Consider the following 18,024-nt stretch of genomic DNA (forward strand, 5'->3'; position numbering starts at 1 on the left):
GAGACTGAGTCTACATCCACGGCTGGGACAAGGCACAGCTGACATAATAAACTCATAGTAAACTGCACAGACGTAAAACCTGACACTTTGATCATGAACACGCCTGTGAAAGCATCACCCCCCTCGGAGACGGTGCGGTAGCCCTCACCCCCAAACGTCTTCACGCCCCCGCGTGCTCCCTCCCAGTCACCTAGCTGCGTGCTGGCGCCCGACGTCAGTTTGCATTTTCCAGAACGGTACCCACGTGGAGTGCACAGCGGGCAGTCTTTCCGTCTGGTTCATTTCCCTCGGCGGGGTCACGTCAGGCTCCCCTCCCCGCACCGTGGGATGTGCCACCGTCTGCTAATCTATTCCATTTCCAGTTTGGGGGCTACGACAAGTAAAAGTGCTGCCAACCTTCCTGTGCAAGGAAGCACGCCGGAGCGCAGAGGCTGGGTCCTGGGCAGGCCTCTGTGTAATTTCTGTGAAACAGCCGAGCTTTCTTTCGCAGCAGCTGCGTCCAGCTACCTCCCGCGGCGGCCACGGCGCTCAGGGCCCGCCTCTCCACACCCTTGCCCACATCTGGTGTGGTGGGTCTTCCACACTGTAGCCGTTTTAACAGGTGTGTGGTGGTCTCTCAGACGGTTACACGTCGCATGTCCCTAGCTGACTCGTGAGCTTGTTTACCATCCACGTGTTTTCTGTGGGAAGCGCCCGTTAAAATACGTTGCTTGTGTTTCGTTGGGTTGTTATTAGCTTTGGAGAGTTCTTCATCCATTCCAGACAGAATCTCTTTATCACATAGAGGACGTGTGTTTTCTTCCTGCCTGTGGCTGGTCTTGTCATTCTCTTCAGAGTGTCTTTTGAAGGGAGGTCCAAGTTATCAGTCTGTCACTTTATGGCATAAATAAGAAACCCTCGCCGACCCTGAGGTCACAGAGGTGTTCTTCTAGAAGCTTCATAGTTTCAGCCCTTATGTTTAGGTCTACAGTCTCTTTGGAGGCGATTTTTACGGGTGGTGTGAGCTAAGAAGTGATGGGATTGTTTTGGAGGTGCATAATCCTTTCTTTGGCGAGCTGCGTCTGTGCCTTTGCTGACGATCACTTTCCTGGACATGTGGGGTCCACATGTGGATTCCCTTGTTCCACTGACCACGTGTGTACTTTTACACGAAAGCCACGCCGTCTTGCCTCCTGGACCTCGCTGCACTAGCTCTTAAAATCAGGTGGCAGCAAACCTCCAATTTCCTTCGTTTTCAAAGTTGTGTTGGCCACATTAGGTCTTTTGTATTCTCATATGACTTTTAAAATCACTTTGTCATTTTCTCTAAAAAAGCCTGCAGTGACCTTGATCAGGACTACAGATAATTTAGGGAGAATCAGCCCCTGAACAATACTAAGTCCTCTGATCCACAAACGTGTTTCTCCATTTACTTAGGTCTTCTCAAATTTTTCTCCGTCATGTTTTGTAGTTTTCAGAGTATAAGTTTTCACATTTTTTGGGACAAATTTCATTTTTAAATGCTGTCATAAATTTTTTTTTTTAAGATGGAGTCTCTCCCCGTTGCCCAGGCTGGAGTGCAGTGGCGTGATCTTGGTTCACTGCAACCTTTACCTCCCAGTTTCAAGCGAGTCTCCTGCCTCAGCCCCCTAATAGCTGGGATTACAGGTGTGCACCACCACACCTGGCTAATTTTTTCTATCTTTAGAGATAGAGTTTCACCATGTTGGCCAGGCTGGTCTCGAACTCCTGACCTCATGATCCTCCTGCCTTGGCCTCCCAAAGTGCTGGGATTACAGGCGTGAGCCACCGCGCCCAGCCTGTTTTAAAAATGTTAATATCTGATTGTGTCTAGCATGTAGAAATAGACAACTGACATCTGCATATTGTTCTTATATCCTGCAACCTTACTAAACTCAGTAGCTTTATTTTTTGGTAGATTGCACATGACTGTGTATACAGACAATTATGTTACCTGTGAACAAAAACAGTTTCGTTCCTTCCTTTCCAATCTGGATGCTTTTCATTTCCTTTTTACCTTCATGTTCGCACAGGCCGGAACTCCCGTGTCAACACAGAACACAGGTGAGAAGAGGGCACGTCCCTGTCTTTCTCCCATAATTGTGACTTCCTCGACCTGATAAAAGACATCTATAAAAAAGCTGGCGTCTTTTATCAGGTTGAGGAAGATTTCCTCTATTAATTGTTGCTAGGACCGTTTATCGGGAACCGTGTTGAATTTTCTCAACTGCTTTTCCTGCGTCCACAACGATGATCGTATGGTTTTCGTTTGTTAGTTGTGAAAACATATGGTGAAACAAATTAATTTTTGAATGTTAAACTATTCCTGGGGTAACGTGGGCTTGCTGACGATGTATCGCCCTTTCTCTATACTGTTGGATCTGATCTGCTAGAATTTTGTTCACAAGGAATGCTGCTCAGTAGCTTCTTTTGATGTTTTTGTTTTTGTTAATGTCTCTACCTTGTTTTGGTATCAAGGTAATATTTGTCTCACAGAAAAATTGGGATGTGATCTCTCTTTTTCAATTTTCTAGAACAATTTGTGTAGAACTGGTATTTTTTTCTTTGATATTTGGCAGAATTCACTAGTATAGCCATCTGGGCTTGACATTTTCTTTGTGAGAATATTTTAATTACAAATTACAAATTTAAAATATATATAGTGCTACTCAGGCTCTCTCTTTCTTTTTGAGTGGGCTCTGGTAGTTCACGCTTTTAAGGAATTTTTCCATTTCATCTAAGTTGGCAAATATATTAGCATAAAGTTGTTCGTAATACGATTCCTTTATCATCCTCTCAATATCTGTAGAATTCACGGAGAAACTGCATCTCTCATTTCCGATATTGGTAATTTATGTCATCTTTTTTTTTCTGATCCGTCTGACTAGAAGGTTTTCGATTTATTGATCTTTTCGAAGAAGTAACTTTGGTTTCAGCACTTTTTAGCCGTCCTGTTTTCTATTCACCAATCCCACTCCGGTCTTTAGTTTTGACTCCTCTGCTTTGGGAACTTAGTCTCTCCTGCTGCCCCTCTGTAAGGTCAGGCTGAGGTAACTGATCCGGATCTTCCCCACTTCTCCTGCAGGTGTTTCCTGCTGTAAATTTCCATCTCAGTATCGCATTGGCAACATCTTAAACATTTGATAGGTGTTTTTTTTTCATTCCCTTCAGTTCAAAATACTTTCCCTTTTGATTTCTTCTGTGGCCCACAGTTATCGTGATGTTTGCGATTTACTTTTCAATCTTTGGCGTTTCCCACATACGTAGTTTTCTGTTTTATTTTTTTTTAATTGAGGTAAAATTCACATAAAATTAACCATTTAAAAACATACAATTCAGTGGTATTTACATTCACAACATTGTGCCACCATCATCTCTAATTCCAAAACATTTTCGTCACTCCAACCAACAAATCATGCCTCACCCTCCCTGCCCTGTTTCCATGGCTTTATCTGTCCTTCTGTTTCTGATTTCTAATTTAATTACATGGTGTCACCAGTACATATTTTGCATGACTTAAATCTTTTAAATTTATCGAGACTTGTTTTATGGTCCAAAATGTGGTCTATCTTGAACATGGTTCACGTGCCATGAAGAACATCTCATTCTGCTGTTGTCGGGTGAACATTTTATAAACATCTTTAGGTCATATTGGTTGGTAGTGTTGCTCAAATCTTCCAGTGATTTGCTGATTTTCTGGCTACTTGTTCTATTAATACCATGAGAGAGGTACTGAAATCTGACTGTAATTGTCAAGTCGTCTATTTCTCCATTGCAGTGTTATCACTTTTAGTTTCATTGATTGTGAGACTCTGTTATTAGGTACAGAAATGTCTGGACTTAGGTCCTCCTGACTGGTTGAGCCCTTTGCACTATAAAAGAAGCTTCTTTATCCTTGGTAACGTTGTTTTCTAGAATCGGCTGTGTGTGACGTTAGTAGAGGCCCTCCAGCTCTCTCCTGATACGTGTTAGCATGGTATATATGTTTTCCATTCTTCCACTTTTAACCTAGTTATGTCTTCATATTTAAGTGGCTTTATTGTAAGCAGCCCATGATCGGGTTTTGCTTTTTTATATAATCTGACAAATTCTTTTAACCGAGGGTGTTTTGTTATTTCAATTTCATGTGATTCTTCATATGATTAGGTTTAAGGTTATCATCTTGCTGTTTATTTTGTTTGTCTCACCTATTCTTCATTCTCTTTCTTTTTTCTGCTTTCATGTGGGACATACTTGTTAGGATTCCCATTTCCTCCCTTTCTTGGCTTACGCAGCATACGTCTGCATTCTGGTATTTCTGTGGCTGCTTTGGTGTTTAGAGTGTATGATATCCTTTCAAGCAGAGCGTAGAAACATTGCATTTTCACAGGTTATCGACTCTGTGGTACATTGTTAGTATTGTTTAAGCAGCCAATTGTCTTTTAGAGTGACTTTTAGAATAAGAAACATTGGGTTAACTTTCCCCTGCAGTGTATGTGTTTGAGGCTCTCCGCACCTGTGTGGAGCCACACTTCCAGTGGGCGTGGCTTCCTTATGCCAGCAGGATGGACTCCAAGAGCACCTGCAGGGCGAAGCCACTGAGGACACGGTCCTTCAGCTTTTGAGTGTTTGGAGAAACATCTTCATCTCACCTTCACTAACAATCATATTTTCTGGGTCTAGAATTCCAGGTTGGCAGTTTCCTCTCGGCCTCACAGAGGTCCCTGTGCTGGGCTGTCAGCCACAATGCTTCCGTGCGAAGCTGCACCATCCACCTCTGCCACTCTGCACATAAACATGCCGTGCTCTCTGGCTGAGATGCTCAGATGCTCTTCTTATCACCGGGGTTAAGCGTTTGGTTACGGCATCCTTGATATGGTTTTATTCCTCTTTATAGTTCTTGGGCTTGGGATTCATTCAGCTTCTTGGATCTGTGAGTCTGCATTTATTTTTACCCAATCTGGAAAGTTTTCAGTCATTATTCAAACTATTCTGTGTTTCTACTCCTCTTCTCCCAGGATTCCAGTTACACCTGGATTTGTGCACTTAAAACTGTTCCTGGGCTCATTGTCTGTTAACTTTAATTTTTGTTCTTTTAAATTTCATTATCTCTTCATTTTAAACATTTTTTGTTGCTTTGTCGCTAAGTTCTCCGACCTTTTCTTCTGCCACTGCTGTGATTCACCCCACCTGGTGCCTTCTTCATCTCCCGTGTTGCAGTTTTCACCCTAAAAGTTTGGTTTTTGTCTTCCTTTTGTATCTTCAACATTTCTACTTAACTTTCTGAACATATAGGATAGAGTTATAATAACTTGTCTTCCAATTATAGTATCTGCGCCCATTGATCAGTTTCCTTTTGATTGATCCCCCTTTACAAGTCATATTTTCCTGCTTTTCTATATGGCAGTTTTTATTGGTGCCCGACGTCTGGGCTTTGTTTTCCTTCGGGGTCTGGTGAGCGTTTCTGCATTCCTCCTCAGGCTTGGGCTCCGGTCCGAGACAGCTGCACTTTCGAAGGAAATAGGTCCTTTCAGGTCTCGTTCTCAGGGTCTCTCGGCAGGTCTGGAGCAGGGCTCGCCCAGGCCTGTGTGCCCCCGACTGAGGCAAGGCCCTGTGTCTACTCTGCCAGATGCCCCAGGGATTGTGAGGTTTTCCAGTCTGGCTGGTGGGGCCGGTGCTGTTCCCATCCTGCTTCCTAGAACCCTTTTGGGTGGCTCTTTCCCAGCAGGGGTAGCTTCCTCTCAAGAACGTACTGATCAGTCCTCAGCAGGACACTCTGGGGCCTCCTGCAAAAGTCTTGGGGTTTTCTCTCTGTGTAGCTGCCCCCTCCCCAGGGCTCTGTCCCATGAGTGGCAGTGCCTGGCTCTCCCTGGGTTCTCGGCTCCATCCTGTGACTCAGGTCACCAGTGGACTCCACCTGAGCAGCCGCGATGAGCTCAGACCTCAACTCGGGGACCACCGCCTGTCACCGCTGGCATCTAGCGTTCTGAAAGTCTTCGTTTCATACCCTGTTTTTTTGCTGTTTCAGACGGGGGGAGTATCTGGTCCCTGTTACTCTATTCCAGCTAGAAGCAGAAGTCAGCTGGCTTGTAAGGTAAGTTACAGCGGGGAGTATGTGCCAGTGGGAGTGACCAAATGTGCACAGGGACAGGGCACCTGCTTACATCGTGAAGTGACAACAAGACCTGGATGCTCTGGAACCTCGCTTCTTCCTCAGCCACGGCACTCTGCGCCAGGCCATACGCTTCCAAGTAATACGCAGTTTTTTGTTCTTCATCTTTCTCGTTCTGGGCACGTAACCTTTATAAGACATAAGAATGGAATTTGGAACAAAAGTGTTAAAACATTATGTTATTATTACTAAATGTTTAACGTGTCATTTTCTATAACTATACTGTATATTTTATTAGCACTTAAAATGATGTCTTCAAATAGCTTACATGTAAGACATTCTCAATATGTCTTCAAGGTTTAAGAAGCTGAAATAATGCAGGTGTACAGGGTATTCTGGTTATGAAAATTAAATCTGTGCTTGAAGGAGAAGTGCTGGAGCAATTCCACAGTGTCAGCTTGAATCAGCTGGGTTTGACTGGCTAACTGAAGTTCTGGAAGGACGTGTCCCACATCCACAATAACAGACGTGGCTCAGGTCAGACCTTGTGGGTGGGGTTGTGCTTTCCTGGCACAGGCTTCTGAATGCTCACACTGGGCCCACTGTGTTGAGATGCTTATGTGTGAACAAGCATGGGGGCAGCCCCAGGTTGGGGGCAGGGCAGTGAATGGGGTGAGGGAAGCTTTGCCAGGGCAGGGGTGGCTGGCATCAGGGCTGTGCGGGCCCTGCCCTCGGTGGGTGCGGCCCCTGAGATGGGCCTGGGACAGGGCTACAGAGCCACGCAGGGCGGGGCTGAGTCCGGAGGCCAGGGGCCTGCAAGTAGCTCAGGGCTGTGCCTGGGACGCGCACGTGTGACCTGGGCCTGGGCGCGTGTGTGCAATGAGTGTGTGCCTGTGGCTGGTGGCGGTGGGTGGTGCTGTATGTCTGTGTGTGTCTGCCGAGGGCTAGAGGAGCAGAGCCCAATGAGGGTGTCCCCGAGGGAGGTGTGAGCAGCCGCAGGGCTGGGGCCAGGAAGAGGCCCTGTCAGGGGCAATGGGGGCTCCTTGGGGGAGGGCTGGGCATGTGATCAGAATGTGGGGGTGAGGTGGCAGCCGGTAGCTTGCCAGGGGAGGGGCCTGTGGACTCTGAGGGGGTGCAGCTGGGGTGAGCCAGGCCCCAAAGGCAGGATGGCGCAGGGCATGCTGTGTGTGGGAGAAGCGGTAGCTCCCGTGCCGGGCACAGAGGTGGCCTTACCTCTTGATCTTCGCACGCTCTAGTTTGACATCAACACAATTCTCTTTGTAGCCACAGTCGATAAACCTCCTCTCAATATCCAACAAGCTGTCGTCCACCTCTTTCAGCAGCAGCGAGCACTCTGTGGGGTCCGTGACCGTGGACTCCTGTGCAACTCTGACCCGCAGGCTCAGGCACCTGAAGGGGGGTTGGTTTGAGGCCTGAGTCAGCAGCCCCAGGGCTGTGATGGGGCTTGAGGCTGTGCTGCCGCTATTCGCCTGGTGTTCATCCAGGGATGCTAGAAGAAATGCTTTCGGGGCGTTACTCAAACATCAGAGGCCGTACGGGCCTCAATCTGTGATCATGGGTGATAAAGTCGGAAACTAACAAGCCCCACCCCAGGCGCCGTATCCACGTGGAAATTTGAAGGCCCTCTCATATGTGACTCACTAGTGGAACAAAAACCCATGCTGATGTGGTGGGCTGTTCACACATCGCAGCCACAGGGCAAAGGGCAAGGTCGGGAGGGACACGGAGAGCACAGCCACGAGGCCTCGATCCCCCATCCCGCCCCGGGCAGCCACAGCAGAGCCCTGGGCGGCCCTCTCGCCACTGCAGAAAGAGCTCCACAAAGATGAAGCAGAAACAAGGAAGCCCGAGTCACACAAAAATCCCTGTTGCTGGCTCTGTAAACCAAAGCCAGCTCCTTGAAAAGATCCACTGTGCTGGAGCTTCCAATTCCAGTTTAGAAGAGATGATGTTGCCATCCTGGCCAACATGGCGAAACCCCGTCTCTACTAAAAATACAAAAATTAGCCAAGTGTGGTGGCAGGTGCCTGTCATCTCAGCTACTTGGGAGGCTGAGGCAGGAGAATCGCTTGAGCCAGGCAGTTGGAGATCACAGTGAGCTGAGATCGTGCCACTGCAATGCAGCCTGGTGATAGATGGAGATTCTGTCTCAAAAAAACAAAAAGAAAAGAAGAGATGGCTCTGATAAACGGCACCGAGGGAGGCATGCCTGTGACAAGGGCTTTCTGAAAGAGAACACATGCTCTACAAATTTATACAGACACACACAAACGGAGGAAAAGGTTTCTCAGGCCCTTCCCAAGGCCCTGAATCGGCTTTTCTAAGCCAAACAGATGGGACGGAAGGTCTGTTTCTCAGAGAAAGGCTGAAGCAGCTCATGAAACTTCTGGAGCTTTCTGGAGTTGCACAGAAAGCTATGAGTATGTGGCCCCATTATGTGGCTCTTTGTGAGTATGTGTCCTCATTATGTGGGTCTCTGTGAGTATGTGGCCCCATTACGTGGGTCCCTTTGAGTATGTGGGCCCATTACATGGGTCTCTGTGAGTATGTGGCCCCATTACGTGGGTCTCTGTGAGTATGTGGGCCCATTACGTGGGTCTCTGTGAGTATGTGGGCCCATTACGTGGGTCTCTGTGAGTATGTGGGCCCATTACGTGGGTCTCTGTGAGTATGTGGGCCCATTACGTGGGTCTCTGTGAGTATGTGGGCCCATTACGTGGGTCTCTGTGAGTATGTGGGCCCATTACGTGGGTCTCTGTGAGTATGTGGGCCCATTACGTGGGTCTCTGTGAGTATGTGGGCCCATTACGGGGGTCTCTGAGAGTATGTGGGCCCATTACGTGGGTCTCTGTGAGTATGTGGCCCCATTACGTGGGTCTCTGTGAGTATGTGGCCCCATTACGTGGGTCTCTGTGAGTATGTGGCTCCATTACGTGGGTCTCTGTGAGTATGTGGCTCCATTACGTGGGTCTCTGTGAGTATGTGGCCCCATTACGTGGGTCTCTGTGAGTATGTGGCCCCATTACGTGGGTCTCTGTGAGTATGTGGCCCCATTACGTGGGTCTCTGTGAGTATGTGGCCCCATTACTTGGGTCTCTGTGACTATGTGGTCCCATTACGTGGGTCTCTGTGAGTATGTGGCCCCATTACTTGGGTCTCTGTGACTATGTGGCCCCATTACGTGGGTCTCTGTGAGTATGTGGCCCCATTACGTGGGTCTCTGTGAGTATGTGGCCCCATTACGTGGGTCTCTGTGACTATGTGGCCCCATTACGTGGGTCTCTGTGACTATGTGGGCCAGTTACGTGGGTCTCTGTGAGTATGTGGCCCTATTATGTGGGTCTCTGTGACTATGTGGGCCCATTACGTGGGTCTCTGAACTCGCACAGGCTTGGCATGTGGCACAAAAACCGCAGTTGGAAAAGAGGCGTGAACGAAGTGTTTCTCACAAAACGTTACCTGGCTTCTAGGTCTGTGATCATGAATTCCAACAGTGGCATTCGGTTTGGTCTTTCTTTCTTGAGAATCTCGAGGGCTCTGATGAGCTTCTGAAACATGTGGCACACCTGAGGACGGGCGGGTGGACACGGGTGTGTTGTCAGCAGTCTGCCCGGCAGAGCTCCGCGGACGCCCCTCCCCTCCGCCGAGTACCTTGCCCAGTGCCTGACACGCGGCCCCAGGTCCCCGGGCCTCTCACCGTAGCTTCTCGTCCTGAGTGTTCCGTGGACAAGAGCGTCTCTGCCAGGGCCAGCGTGGAATTGTACCAGAACTCCTCGTTTCCGCCCAGGTGCTGGGCCTGTGCAATCATTCTCTTGGCTTGTCCGTAGTTCTTCTCCCTGTTGGCCAGCTGCGCCAGGAGGAACAGGCACTGGGCCTCTGCGCAAGGCTCACCCAGCTCCTGAAGGAGAGAGATTCAGAGGTGTGTGGGTTCCTCTACAGGCGTGTGCAGGCAGGGAGACAGGGGCAGGCAGAGAGAAGGAAGAGGGAGACAGAGGCATCGGGTGAGGGGGAGGCAGGGCGGCTCTGGCAGCAGAAGGGTGGGGCCCACGTCTGCCCCCGCGCTCCCCAGCTGCGGCTCCTCTGGTGGGATGCCCGCCCTCCCTGCCCTCCCGCGTTCCCGTACTCCAGAGGCTTCTCCGGAGGCCACAGTCAGCACCTGCGGCAGCTCGTGAGTGCATCGAGTTCTATTTAATTCTATTTCAATGATGAGCTGACCGCAGAAAGAGCGTTACTGAGACGCTGCCCCACCTGGCTCGTCTTTAGGGGGATTTGCCTCCGCCTGCCCCTGGGCAGCAGGAAGCTTTGTCCCCAGAGCCTCCTGAGCTCCTGCTGGCCCTGTCCTGGCCCCATCTTCAAGGAGCTCCTGCTTGGGGCAAAAGGCTTTGGGGCAATCGCACCTGGATACCGATGCCCAGAACGCTCAGAGGCTCCTGGAGCCCAGCCAGCCCGTCCAGGGCCTGCTGCCAGGGGGCTGGGCAGTCACACGATCCGGGGCAGAAACACAGGGCAGTGTGTGAGAACAGAGGGGCACTGGTCAGAGGGCGAGGTGAGGACGGGAGCAGCGGTGGGGAGAAGGCAGTGTCCTGTCCCAGGCATCACTTTCCAGCCAAACAAGATGCCCTGTGTGCTCATTTGGACCTGGGCAGGCCCCTCCCAGGTGCAGATGCAGGGACAGAGGGGAGGGTGGCTGATGAGCTGGAGCTGTTGAGGGAGCCATGCATTCAGGAAGAGAGAGGGGCCGTGGCCACCAGGGAGCCTGCATGCACCAGGGCACGGCTGTGACCGCCAGAGACGGCATGGGCAGGACCTGGGTCTGCAGCAGCCTCGTGGGCAGTCAGGTGGCCTGAGGGTAGGCAGGTGGGCGGCTGGGCTCTGTGGAAGGGCATTCCTGGCCTGGCCAAGCCTGGCAGGGGGGTGCGGTGCCCTGAGGCTGGAAGAGGGGAGGCCCTGTGTGGCTGGGCCCAGAGAGCAGGCCCAGCAAGGGCCCACAGGGCCTGTCACCTACAGGGCCTGTTCGGGTCGGCTGCAGTGGGCCCGTGGCTGGAGACAGGGCTGGCGGAAGCTTCCACATGGAGAAGAGGAGAGTGCGGAGGTGGGACAGGGCTTGGTTGGGGCTGGGGAGCACCCAGAAGGCAGGGAGAGGACAGGGTGGGTGGGACGCGGGGCCTGAGGGTGAGGATGATGCCAGGCTTTGGCGCCGACACCTGAGTAGGGGGGCAGAGCCCTGTCCCGAGGAGTGGACAGCACGGGACAGTCACAGCCCCTGGGGCAGATGTTCCCATCCCAGAGGCCTCTGAGGCCAGCGGGGGTCTGACTGCTGAGGCCACAGAGGGAGAGCCCAGTGGGGGTTGGACCCCCAAGAGATGAGGACGCCAGGTGGGTGGGCCTGAGAGGGAGCAGGGAGCCAGAGAGCACGAGGGAGGGGTGCCACCAGCAGGAAGGAGAGAGCCCCATGGAGCAGGGACCAGGGCGGCAAGGGCAGAGTGCGGGCTACGCACTCCCATCGCGGGCTCGGGGAGCAGGTTCAGGTGCTCGGGGTGGCCGGGCTGCACTGGCCAAGGGTGAGGTGGGGCTGGAGGGGAGGGCAGTGCACGAAGGCAGACTTTCTGCAATGTGGACGTGGCTGAGAAGCCAGGTGAGCTCCCAGGAGCCCTTCCACACCTCAGCTCCCTCTGGTCCCAGCAGAGGCTGGCCCTCTACTATGGATGTGGCCAAAAGAATGCTACACCCACCAGAATCCCTTCCCCAGCTGTCCAGGGTATTCTCAGGCCCTTCCTCGGACAAGCTCAATCTTGACTCTGGTGTGTACACACCCGTCTCAGCTATCAAAGACCTGCACACACCTGACCCCTGACTGAGACCTGCACACACCGGCCCTCAGTGCCTGAGACCCACACATACCTGTCCTCAGTGCCTGAGACCTGCCCACACCTGTCCTCAGTGCCTGAGACCTGCACACACTTGTCCTCAGTGCCTGAGACCTGCACACACCTGTCCTCAGTGCCTGAGACCCGCACACACTTGTCCTCATTGCCTGAGAACTGCACACACTTGTCCTCAGTGCCTGAGACCTGCACACACCTGTCCTCAGTGCCTGAGACCTGCACACATCTGCCCGCAGTGCCAGAGAACTGCACATACTGGACCCCTGCCTGAGACCCGCACACACCTGCCCTCAGTGCCTGAGACCCGCACACACCTGCCCTCAGTGCCTGAGACCCGCACACGCCTGCCCTCATTGCCTGAGAACCGCACACGCCTGCCCTCAGTGCCTGAGACCTGCGTGTCCTCAGTGCCTGAGACACGCACACACTTGTCCTCAGTGCCTGAGACCCGCACACGCCTGCCCTCAGTGCCTGAGACCCGCACACGCCTGCCCTCAGTGCCTGAGAACCGCACACGCCTGCCCTCAGTGCCTGAGACCCGCACACGCCTGCCCTCAGTGCCTGAGACCCGCACACGCCTGCCCTCAGTGCCTGAGACCCGCACACGCCTGCCCTCAGTGCCTGAGACCCGCACACGCCTGCCCTCAGTGCCTGAGACCCGCACACACCTGTCCTCATTGCCTGAGACCCGCACACGCCTGTCCTCAGTGCCTGAGACCCGCACACGCCTGTCCTCATTGCCTGAGACCTGCACACGCCTGCCCTCAGTCCCTGAGACCTGCACACGCCTGCCCTCAGTCCCTGAGACCTGCACATGCCCGCTCTCCGTGGCTGAGACCTGCACATGCCCGCCCGCAGTGCCTGAGACCTGCACACGCCTGCCCTCCATGCCTGAGACCTGCACACACCTGTCCTCAGTGCCTGAGACCTGCACACATCTGCCCTCAGTGCCAGAGAACTGCACATACTGGACCCCTGCCTGAGACCCGCACACACCTGCCCTCAGTCCCTGAGACCTGCACACGCCTGCCCTCTGTGCCTGAGACCTGCACATGCCCGCTCTCCGTGGCTGAGACCTGCACATGCCCGCTCTCCGTGGCTGAGACCTGCACACGCCCGCCCGCAGTGCCTGAGACCTGCACATGCCTGCCCTCCAAGCCTGAGACCTGCACACGCCTGCCCACAGTGCCTGAGACCTGCACACGCCTGCCCTCAGTCCCTGAGACCTGCACACACCTGCCCTCCGTGCCTGAGACCTGCACACGCCTGCTCTCCATGGCTGAGACCTGCACACGCCTGCCCGCAGTGCCTGAGACCTGCACACGCCTGCCCTCATTGCCTGAGACCTGCACACGCCTGCCCTCATTGCCTGAGAACTGCACACACCTGCCCTCAGTGCCTGAGACCTGCACACACCTGTCCCCCTGCCTGAGACCTGCACACACCTGTCCCCCTGCCTGAGACCTGCACACGCCTGCCCTCAGTGCCTGAGACCTGCACACGCCTGCCCTCAGTCCCTGAGACCTGCACACGCCTGCCCTCATTGCCTGAGAACTGCACACACCTGCCCTCAGTGCCTGAGACCTGCACACACCTGTCCCCCTGCCTGAGACCTGCACACACCTGTCCCCCTGCCTGAGACCTGCACACGCCTGCCCTCATTGCCTGAGAACTGCACACACCTGCCCTCAGTGCCTGAGACCTGCACACACCTGCTCTCCATGGCTGAGACCCGCACATGCCTGCCCGCAGTGCCTGAGACCCGCACATGCCTGTCCTCAGTGCCTGAGATCTGCACACGCCTGCCCTCAGTGCCTGAGACCTGCACACGCCTGCCCTCAGTGCCTGAGACCTGCACACGCCTGCCCTCAGTGCCTGAGACCTGCACACACCTGTCCCCCTGCCTGAGACCTGCACACGCCTGCCCTCAGTGCCTGAGACCTGCACACACCTGTCCCCCGGCCTGAGACCTGCACACGCCTGCCCTCAGTCCCTGAGACCTGCACATGCCTGCCCTCCGTGCCTGAGACCTGCACATGCCCGCTCTCCGTGGCTGAGACCTGCACATGCCCGCCCGCAGTGCCTGAGACCTGCACACGCCTGCCCTCCATGCCTGAGACCTGCACACACCTGTCCTCAGTGCCTGAGACCTGCACACATCTGCCCTCAGTGCCAGAGAACTGCACATACTGGACCCCTGCCTGAGACCCGCACACACCTGCCCTCAGTCCCTGAGACCTGCACACGCCTGCCCTCTGTGCCTGAGACCTGCACATGCCCGCTCTCCGTGGCTGAGACCTGCACATGCCCGCTCTCCGTGGCTGAGACCTGCACACGCCCGCCCGCAGTGCCTGAGACCTGCACACGCCTGCCCTCCATGCCTGAGACCTGCACACGCCTGCCCGCAGTGCCTGAGACCTGCACACGCCTGCCCTCAGTCCCTGAGACCTGCACACGCCTGCCCTCAGTCCCTGAGACCTGCACACGCCTGCCCACAGGGCCTGAGACCTGCACACACCTGCTCTCCGTGCCTGAGACCTGCACACGCCTGCTCTCCATGGCTGAGACCTGCACACGCCTGCTCGCAGTGCCTGAGACCTGCACACGCCTGCCCTCAGTCCCTGAGACCTGCACACGCCTGCCCTCAGTGCCTGAGACCTGCACACACCTGCCCTCAGTGCCTGAGACCTGCACACACCTGTCCCCCTGCCTGAGACCTGCACACACCTGTCCCCCTGCCTGAGACCTGCACACGCCTGCCCTCAGTGCCTGAGACCTGCACACGCCTGCCCTCAGTCCCTGAGACCTGCACACGCCTGCCCTCTGTGCCTGAGACCTGCACACACCTGCCCTCAGTGCCTGAGACCTGCACACACCTGTCCCCCTGCCTGAGACCTGCACACACCTGTCCCCCTGCCTGAGACCTGCACACACCTGCCCTCATTGCCTGAGAACTGCACATGCCTGCCCTCAGTGCCTGAGACCTGCACACGCCTGCTCTCCATGGCTGAGACCTGCACACGCCTGCCCGCAGTGCCTGAGACCTGCACACGCCTGCCCTCAATCCCTGAGACCTGCACACGCCTGCCCTCATTGCCTGAGAACTGCACATGCCTGCCCTCAGTGCCTGAGACCTGCACACACCTGTCCCCCTGCCTGAGACCCGCACACACCTGCCCTCATTGCCTGAGACCCGCACACGCCTGCCCTCAGTGCCTGAGAGCTGCACACGCCTGCCCTCATTGCCTGAGAACTGCACACACCTGCCCTCCGTGCCTGAGACCTGCACACGCCTGCTCTCCATCGCTGAGACCTGCACACGCCTGCCCGCAGTGCCTGAGACCTGCACACGCCTGCCCTCAGTCCCTGAGACCTGCACACGCCTGCCCTCATTGCCTGAGAACTGCACACACCTGCCCTCAGTGCCTGAGACCTGCACACACCTGTCCCCCTGCCTGAGACCTGCACACACCTGACCCCCTGGCTGAGACCTGCACACGCCTGCCCTCAGTGCCTGAGACCCGCACACGCCTGCCCTCAGTCCCTGAGACCTGCACACGCCTGCCCACAGTGCCTGAGACCTGCACACACCTGCCCTCCGTGCCTGAGACCTGCACACGCCTGCTCTCCATGCCTGAGACCTGCACACGCCTGCCCTCAGTCCCTGAGACCTGCACATGCCTGCCCTCAGTCCCTGAGACCTGCACACGCCTGCCCTCATTGCCTGAGAACTGCACACACCTGCCCTCAGTACCTGAGACCTGCACACACCTGTCCCCCTGCCTGAGACCTGCACACACCTGTCCCCCTGCCTGAGACCTGCACACGCCTGCCCTCAGTGCCTGAGACCTGCACACGCCTGCCCTCAGTCCCTGAGACCTGCACACGCCTGCCCTCATTGCCTGAGAACTGCACACACCTGCCCTCAGTGCCTGAGACCTGCACACACCTGTCCCCCTGCCTGAGACCTGCACACACCTGTCCCCCTGCCTGAGACCTGCACACACCTGCCCTCATTGCCTGAGAACTGCACACACCTGCCCTCAGTGCCTGAGACCTGCACACGCCTGCTCTCCATGGCTGAGACCTGCACATGCCTGCCCGCAGTGCCTGAGACCTGCACACGCCTGCCCTCAATCCCTGAGACCTGCACACGCCTGCCCTCATTGCCTGAGAACTGCACATGCCTGCCCTCAGTGCCTGAGACCTGCACACACCTGTCCCCCTGCCTGAGACCCGCACACACCTGCCCTCATTGCCTGAGACCCGCACACGCCTGCCCTCAGTGCCTGAGACCTGCACACGCCTGCCCTCATTGCCTGAGAACTGCATACACCTGCTCTCCGTGCCTGAGACCTGCACACGCCTGCTCTCCATCGCTGAGACCTGCACACGCCTGCCCGCAGTGCCTGAGACCTGCACACGCCTGCCCTCAGTCCCTGAGACCTGCACACGCCTGCCCTCATTGCCTGAGAACTGCACACGCCTGCCCTCAGTGCCTGAGACCTGCACACACCTGTCCCCCTGCCTGAGACCTGCACACAACTGCCCTCAGTGCCTGAGACCCGCACACGCCTGCCCTCCGCGCCTGAGACCCGCACACGCCTGCCCTCAGTGCCAGGGATAGTCTGAACCTCTCAAGGCTTTGATGGGCATCACTGAATTTTTATACCATTCTAGGTTCTTCCTTTTTCTGGAATTCTTCTTCAGAAAAAGTGACAGGCTGTCTGGTTCTGCAGCTCTGCCTCACCCTCCCAGTGAAAACAATTCTAAAATCTGGACACAAGATGTCACCATGTGTCTGCAGGTGGGTTTGGAGGGCAGTCAGTGCTGACCAGAACCCCGCCAGGGTCAGAGCGGAATTGTACCAGAACGGCTCATTTCCGCCCAGGGGCTGGGCCTGCGCGACTGCAGTCGGAACAGGGAGAAGCACCCACGGGCCTCCACCCACCCTGGCTTTCTCCTGGGGCTGCCATCCCTGTCGGGGGATGAAACCCGGGGAGAGCAGGAGCGCAGCAGGTGAGGAGAGGAGGCTGGAGCTGGGGCAGGGCCTGTCCCAGGAGGAGGGGCGCAGGCGAAGGGCCAGAGGTCCGCACTCCCCCTCGGGGCTGTGCCTGGGCTGGGCTGCTCACAGCAGAGCAGGATTTCACAAAGCCAGGTGGGAACCTGCTGAGACAGAACAGCTGCAGCACCCACGAGATGGGGCCTCGGCAGATGTCCCGGGGCTTTCGGTGGGGACAGTAAGGGTGGCATCCAGAGAGTGAGAGCAAAACGAACCAAGAGCAGACCAGGCGGTCGCGCACGATCCTTCTAGAACAAAGTGGTGCTTTTGGCACTGACACCCTCTGGGGTTCTCCAAGTTCTCGTCCAGCCTCAGAAGTTAAGAAACTGACCGGGCAGGAGGCAGAGCTGAGCCAAGGACACCCGAGAGAAACGAGGTCACAGAGACCCACAGCAGGTGCTGGAACAGAAACTTTTGCAAACCGTGAGTCACAGAGCAAAAGACGGACAGACAGACAGAGGACGCGCGGGACCCAGGCCAGGGAGGCAGGTGGGCTTGCTGGAACCGAACGCTGCAGCGCAAGCTCCCACCCGCAGCCCCTCAGGTGTGCACGGCGTGCTGGGAGGGGCCCCTCACCTGGAAAGCCAGGTGAGCCTCGGACAGGAGCAGCCGTGCAGGCTGGTACAGGCTCATCTCCAGCAGAACCTCTGCCTTCAGAATCCACAGGTGGGGATAGGATGTCCCATCGAGGCCCCTCCCAGTCTCCCCATTCATCTTCAAAATCTGTAAGACACGGCAGCCCCAAGCAGCCCAGTTCTGACACCTGTGACCTCCGAGGGGGTCTGTACTGCACTGTGGGTGCCTCGCAAGCTCCCCGTGAACCCCGAGGCCACGGCTCAGGCCTCTGCCATCTCCTCCTACAGAACTCCCATGCCCTATGCACCCCTCTCTTCTCACGAATCCCTCGAAGCCAACTAAGCCCACCAGTAGCCATGCAGAGCCTTCTGGACTCCACACACCCGTAT

At 55.3% G+C, this 18,024-nt stretch overlaps 2 protein-coding genes across 4 annotated transcripts in view; one reads left to right on the top strand and one right to left on the bottom strand.

The window, feature by feature from the left end:
* The window catches only part of LOC135270206 (cyclin-Y-like protein 2), a 281,562-nt gene that overhangs the window by 103,460 nt on the left and 160,078 nt on the right, over positions 1-18,024 (top strand). The window lies entirely within an intron of this gene.
* LOC110567236 (cilia- and flagella-associated protein 46-like) overlaps positions 1-18,024 on the bottom strand; it is a 61,793-nt gene that overhangs the window by 32,295 nt on the left and 11,474 nt on the right. Inside the window, 5 exon segments of the mRNA XM_064365549.1 lie at positions 6,144-6,279; positions 7,325-7,501; positions 9,572-9,678; positions 9,810-10,010; positions 17,636-17,782. Of these exon segments, the coding sequence (XP_064221619.1) occupies positions 6,144-6,279; positions 7,325-7,501; positions 9,572-9,678; positions 9,810-10,010; positions 17,636-17,782 (768 nt within the window).

This window comes from Aotus nancymaae, unplaced genomic scaffold, assembly GCF_030222135.1.
Source record: "Aotus nancymaae isolate 86718 unplaced genomic scaffold, 86718_ANA_hifiasm-v0.15.2.pri h1tg000006l, whole genome shotgun sequence".
In the NCBI taxonomy this organism is placed as follows: domain Eukaryota; kingdom Metazoa; phylum Chordata; class Mammalia; order Primates; family Aotidae; genus Aotus; species Aotus nancymaae.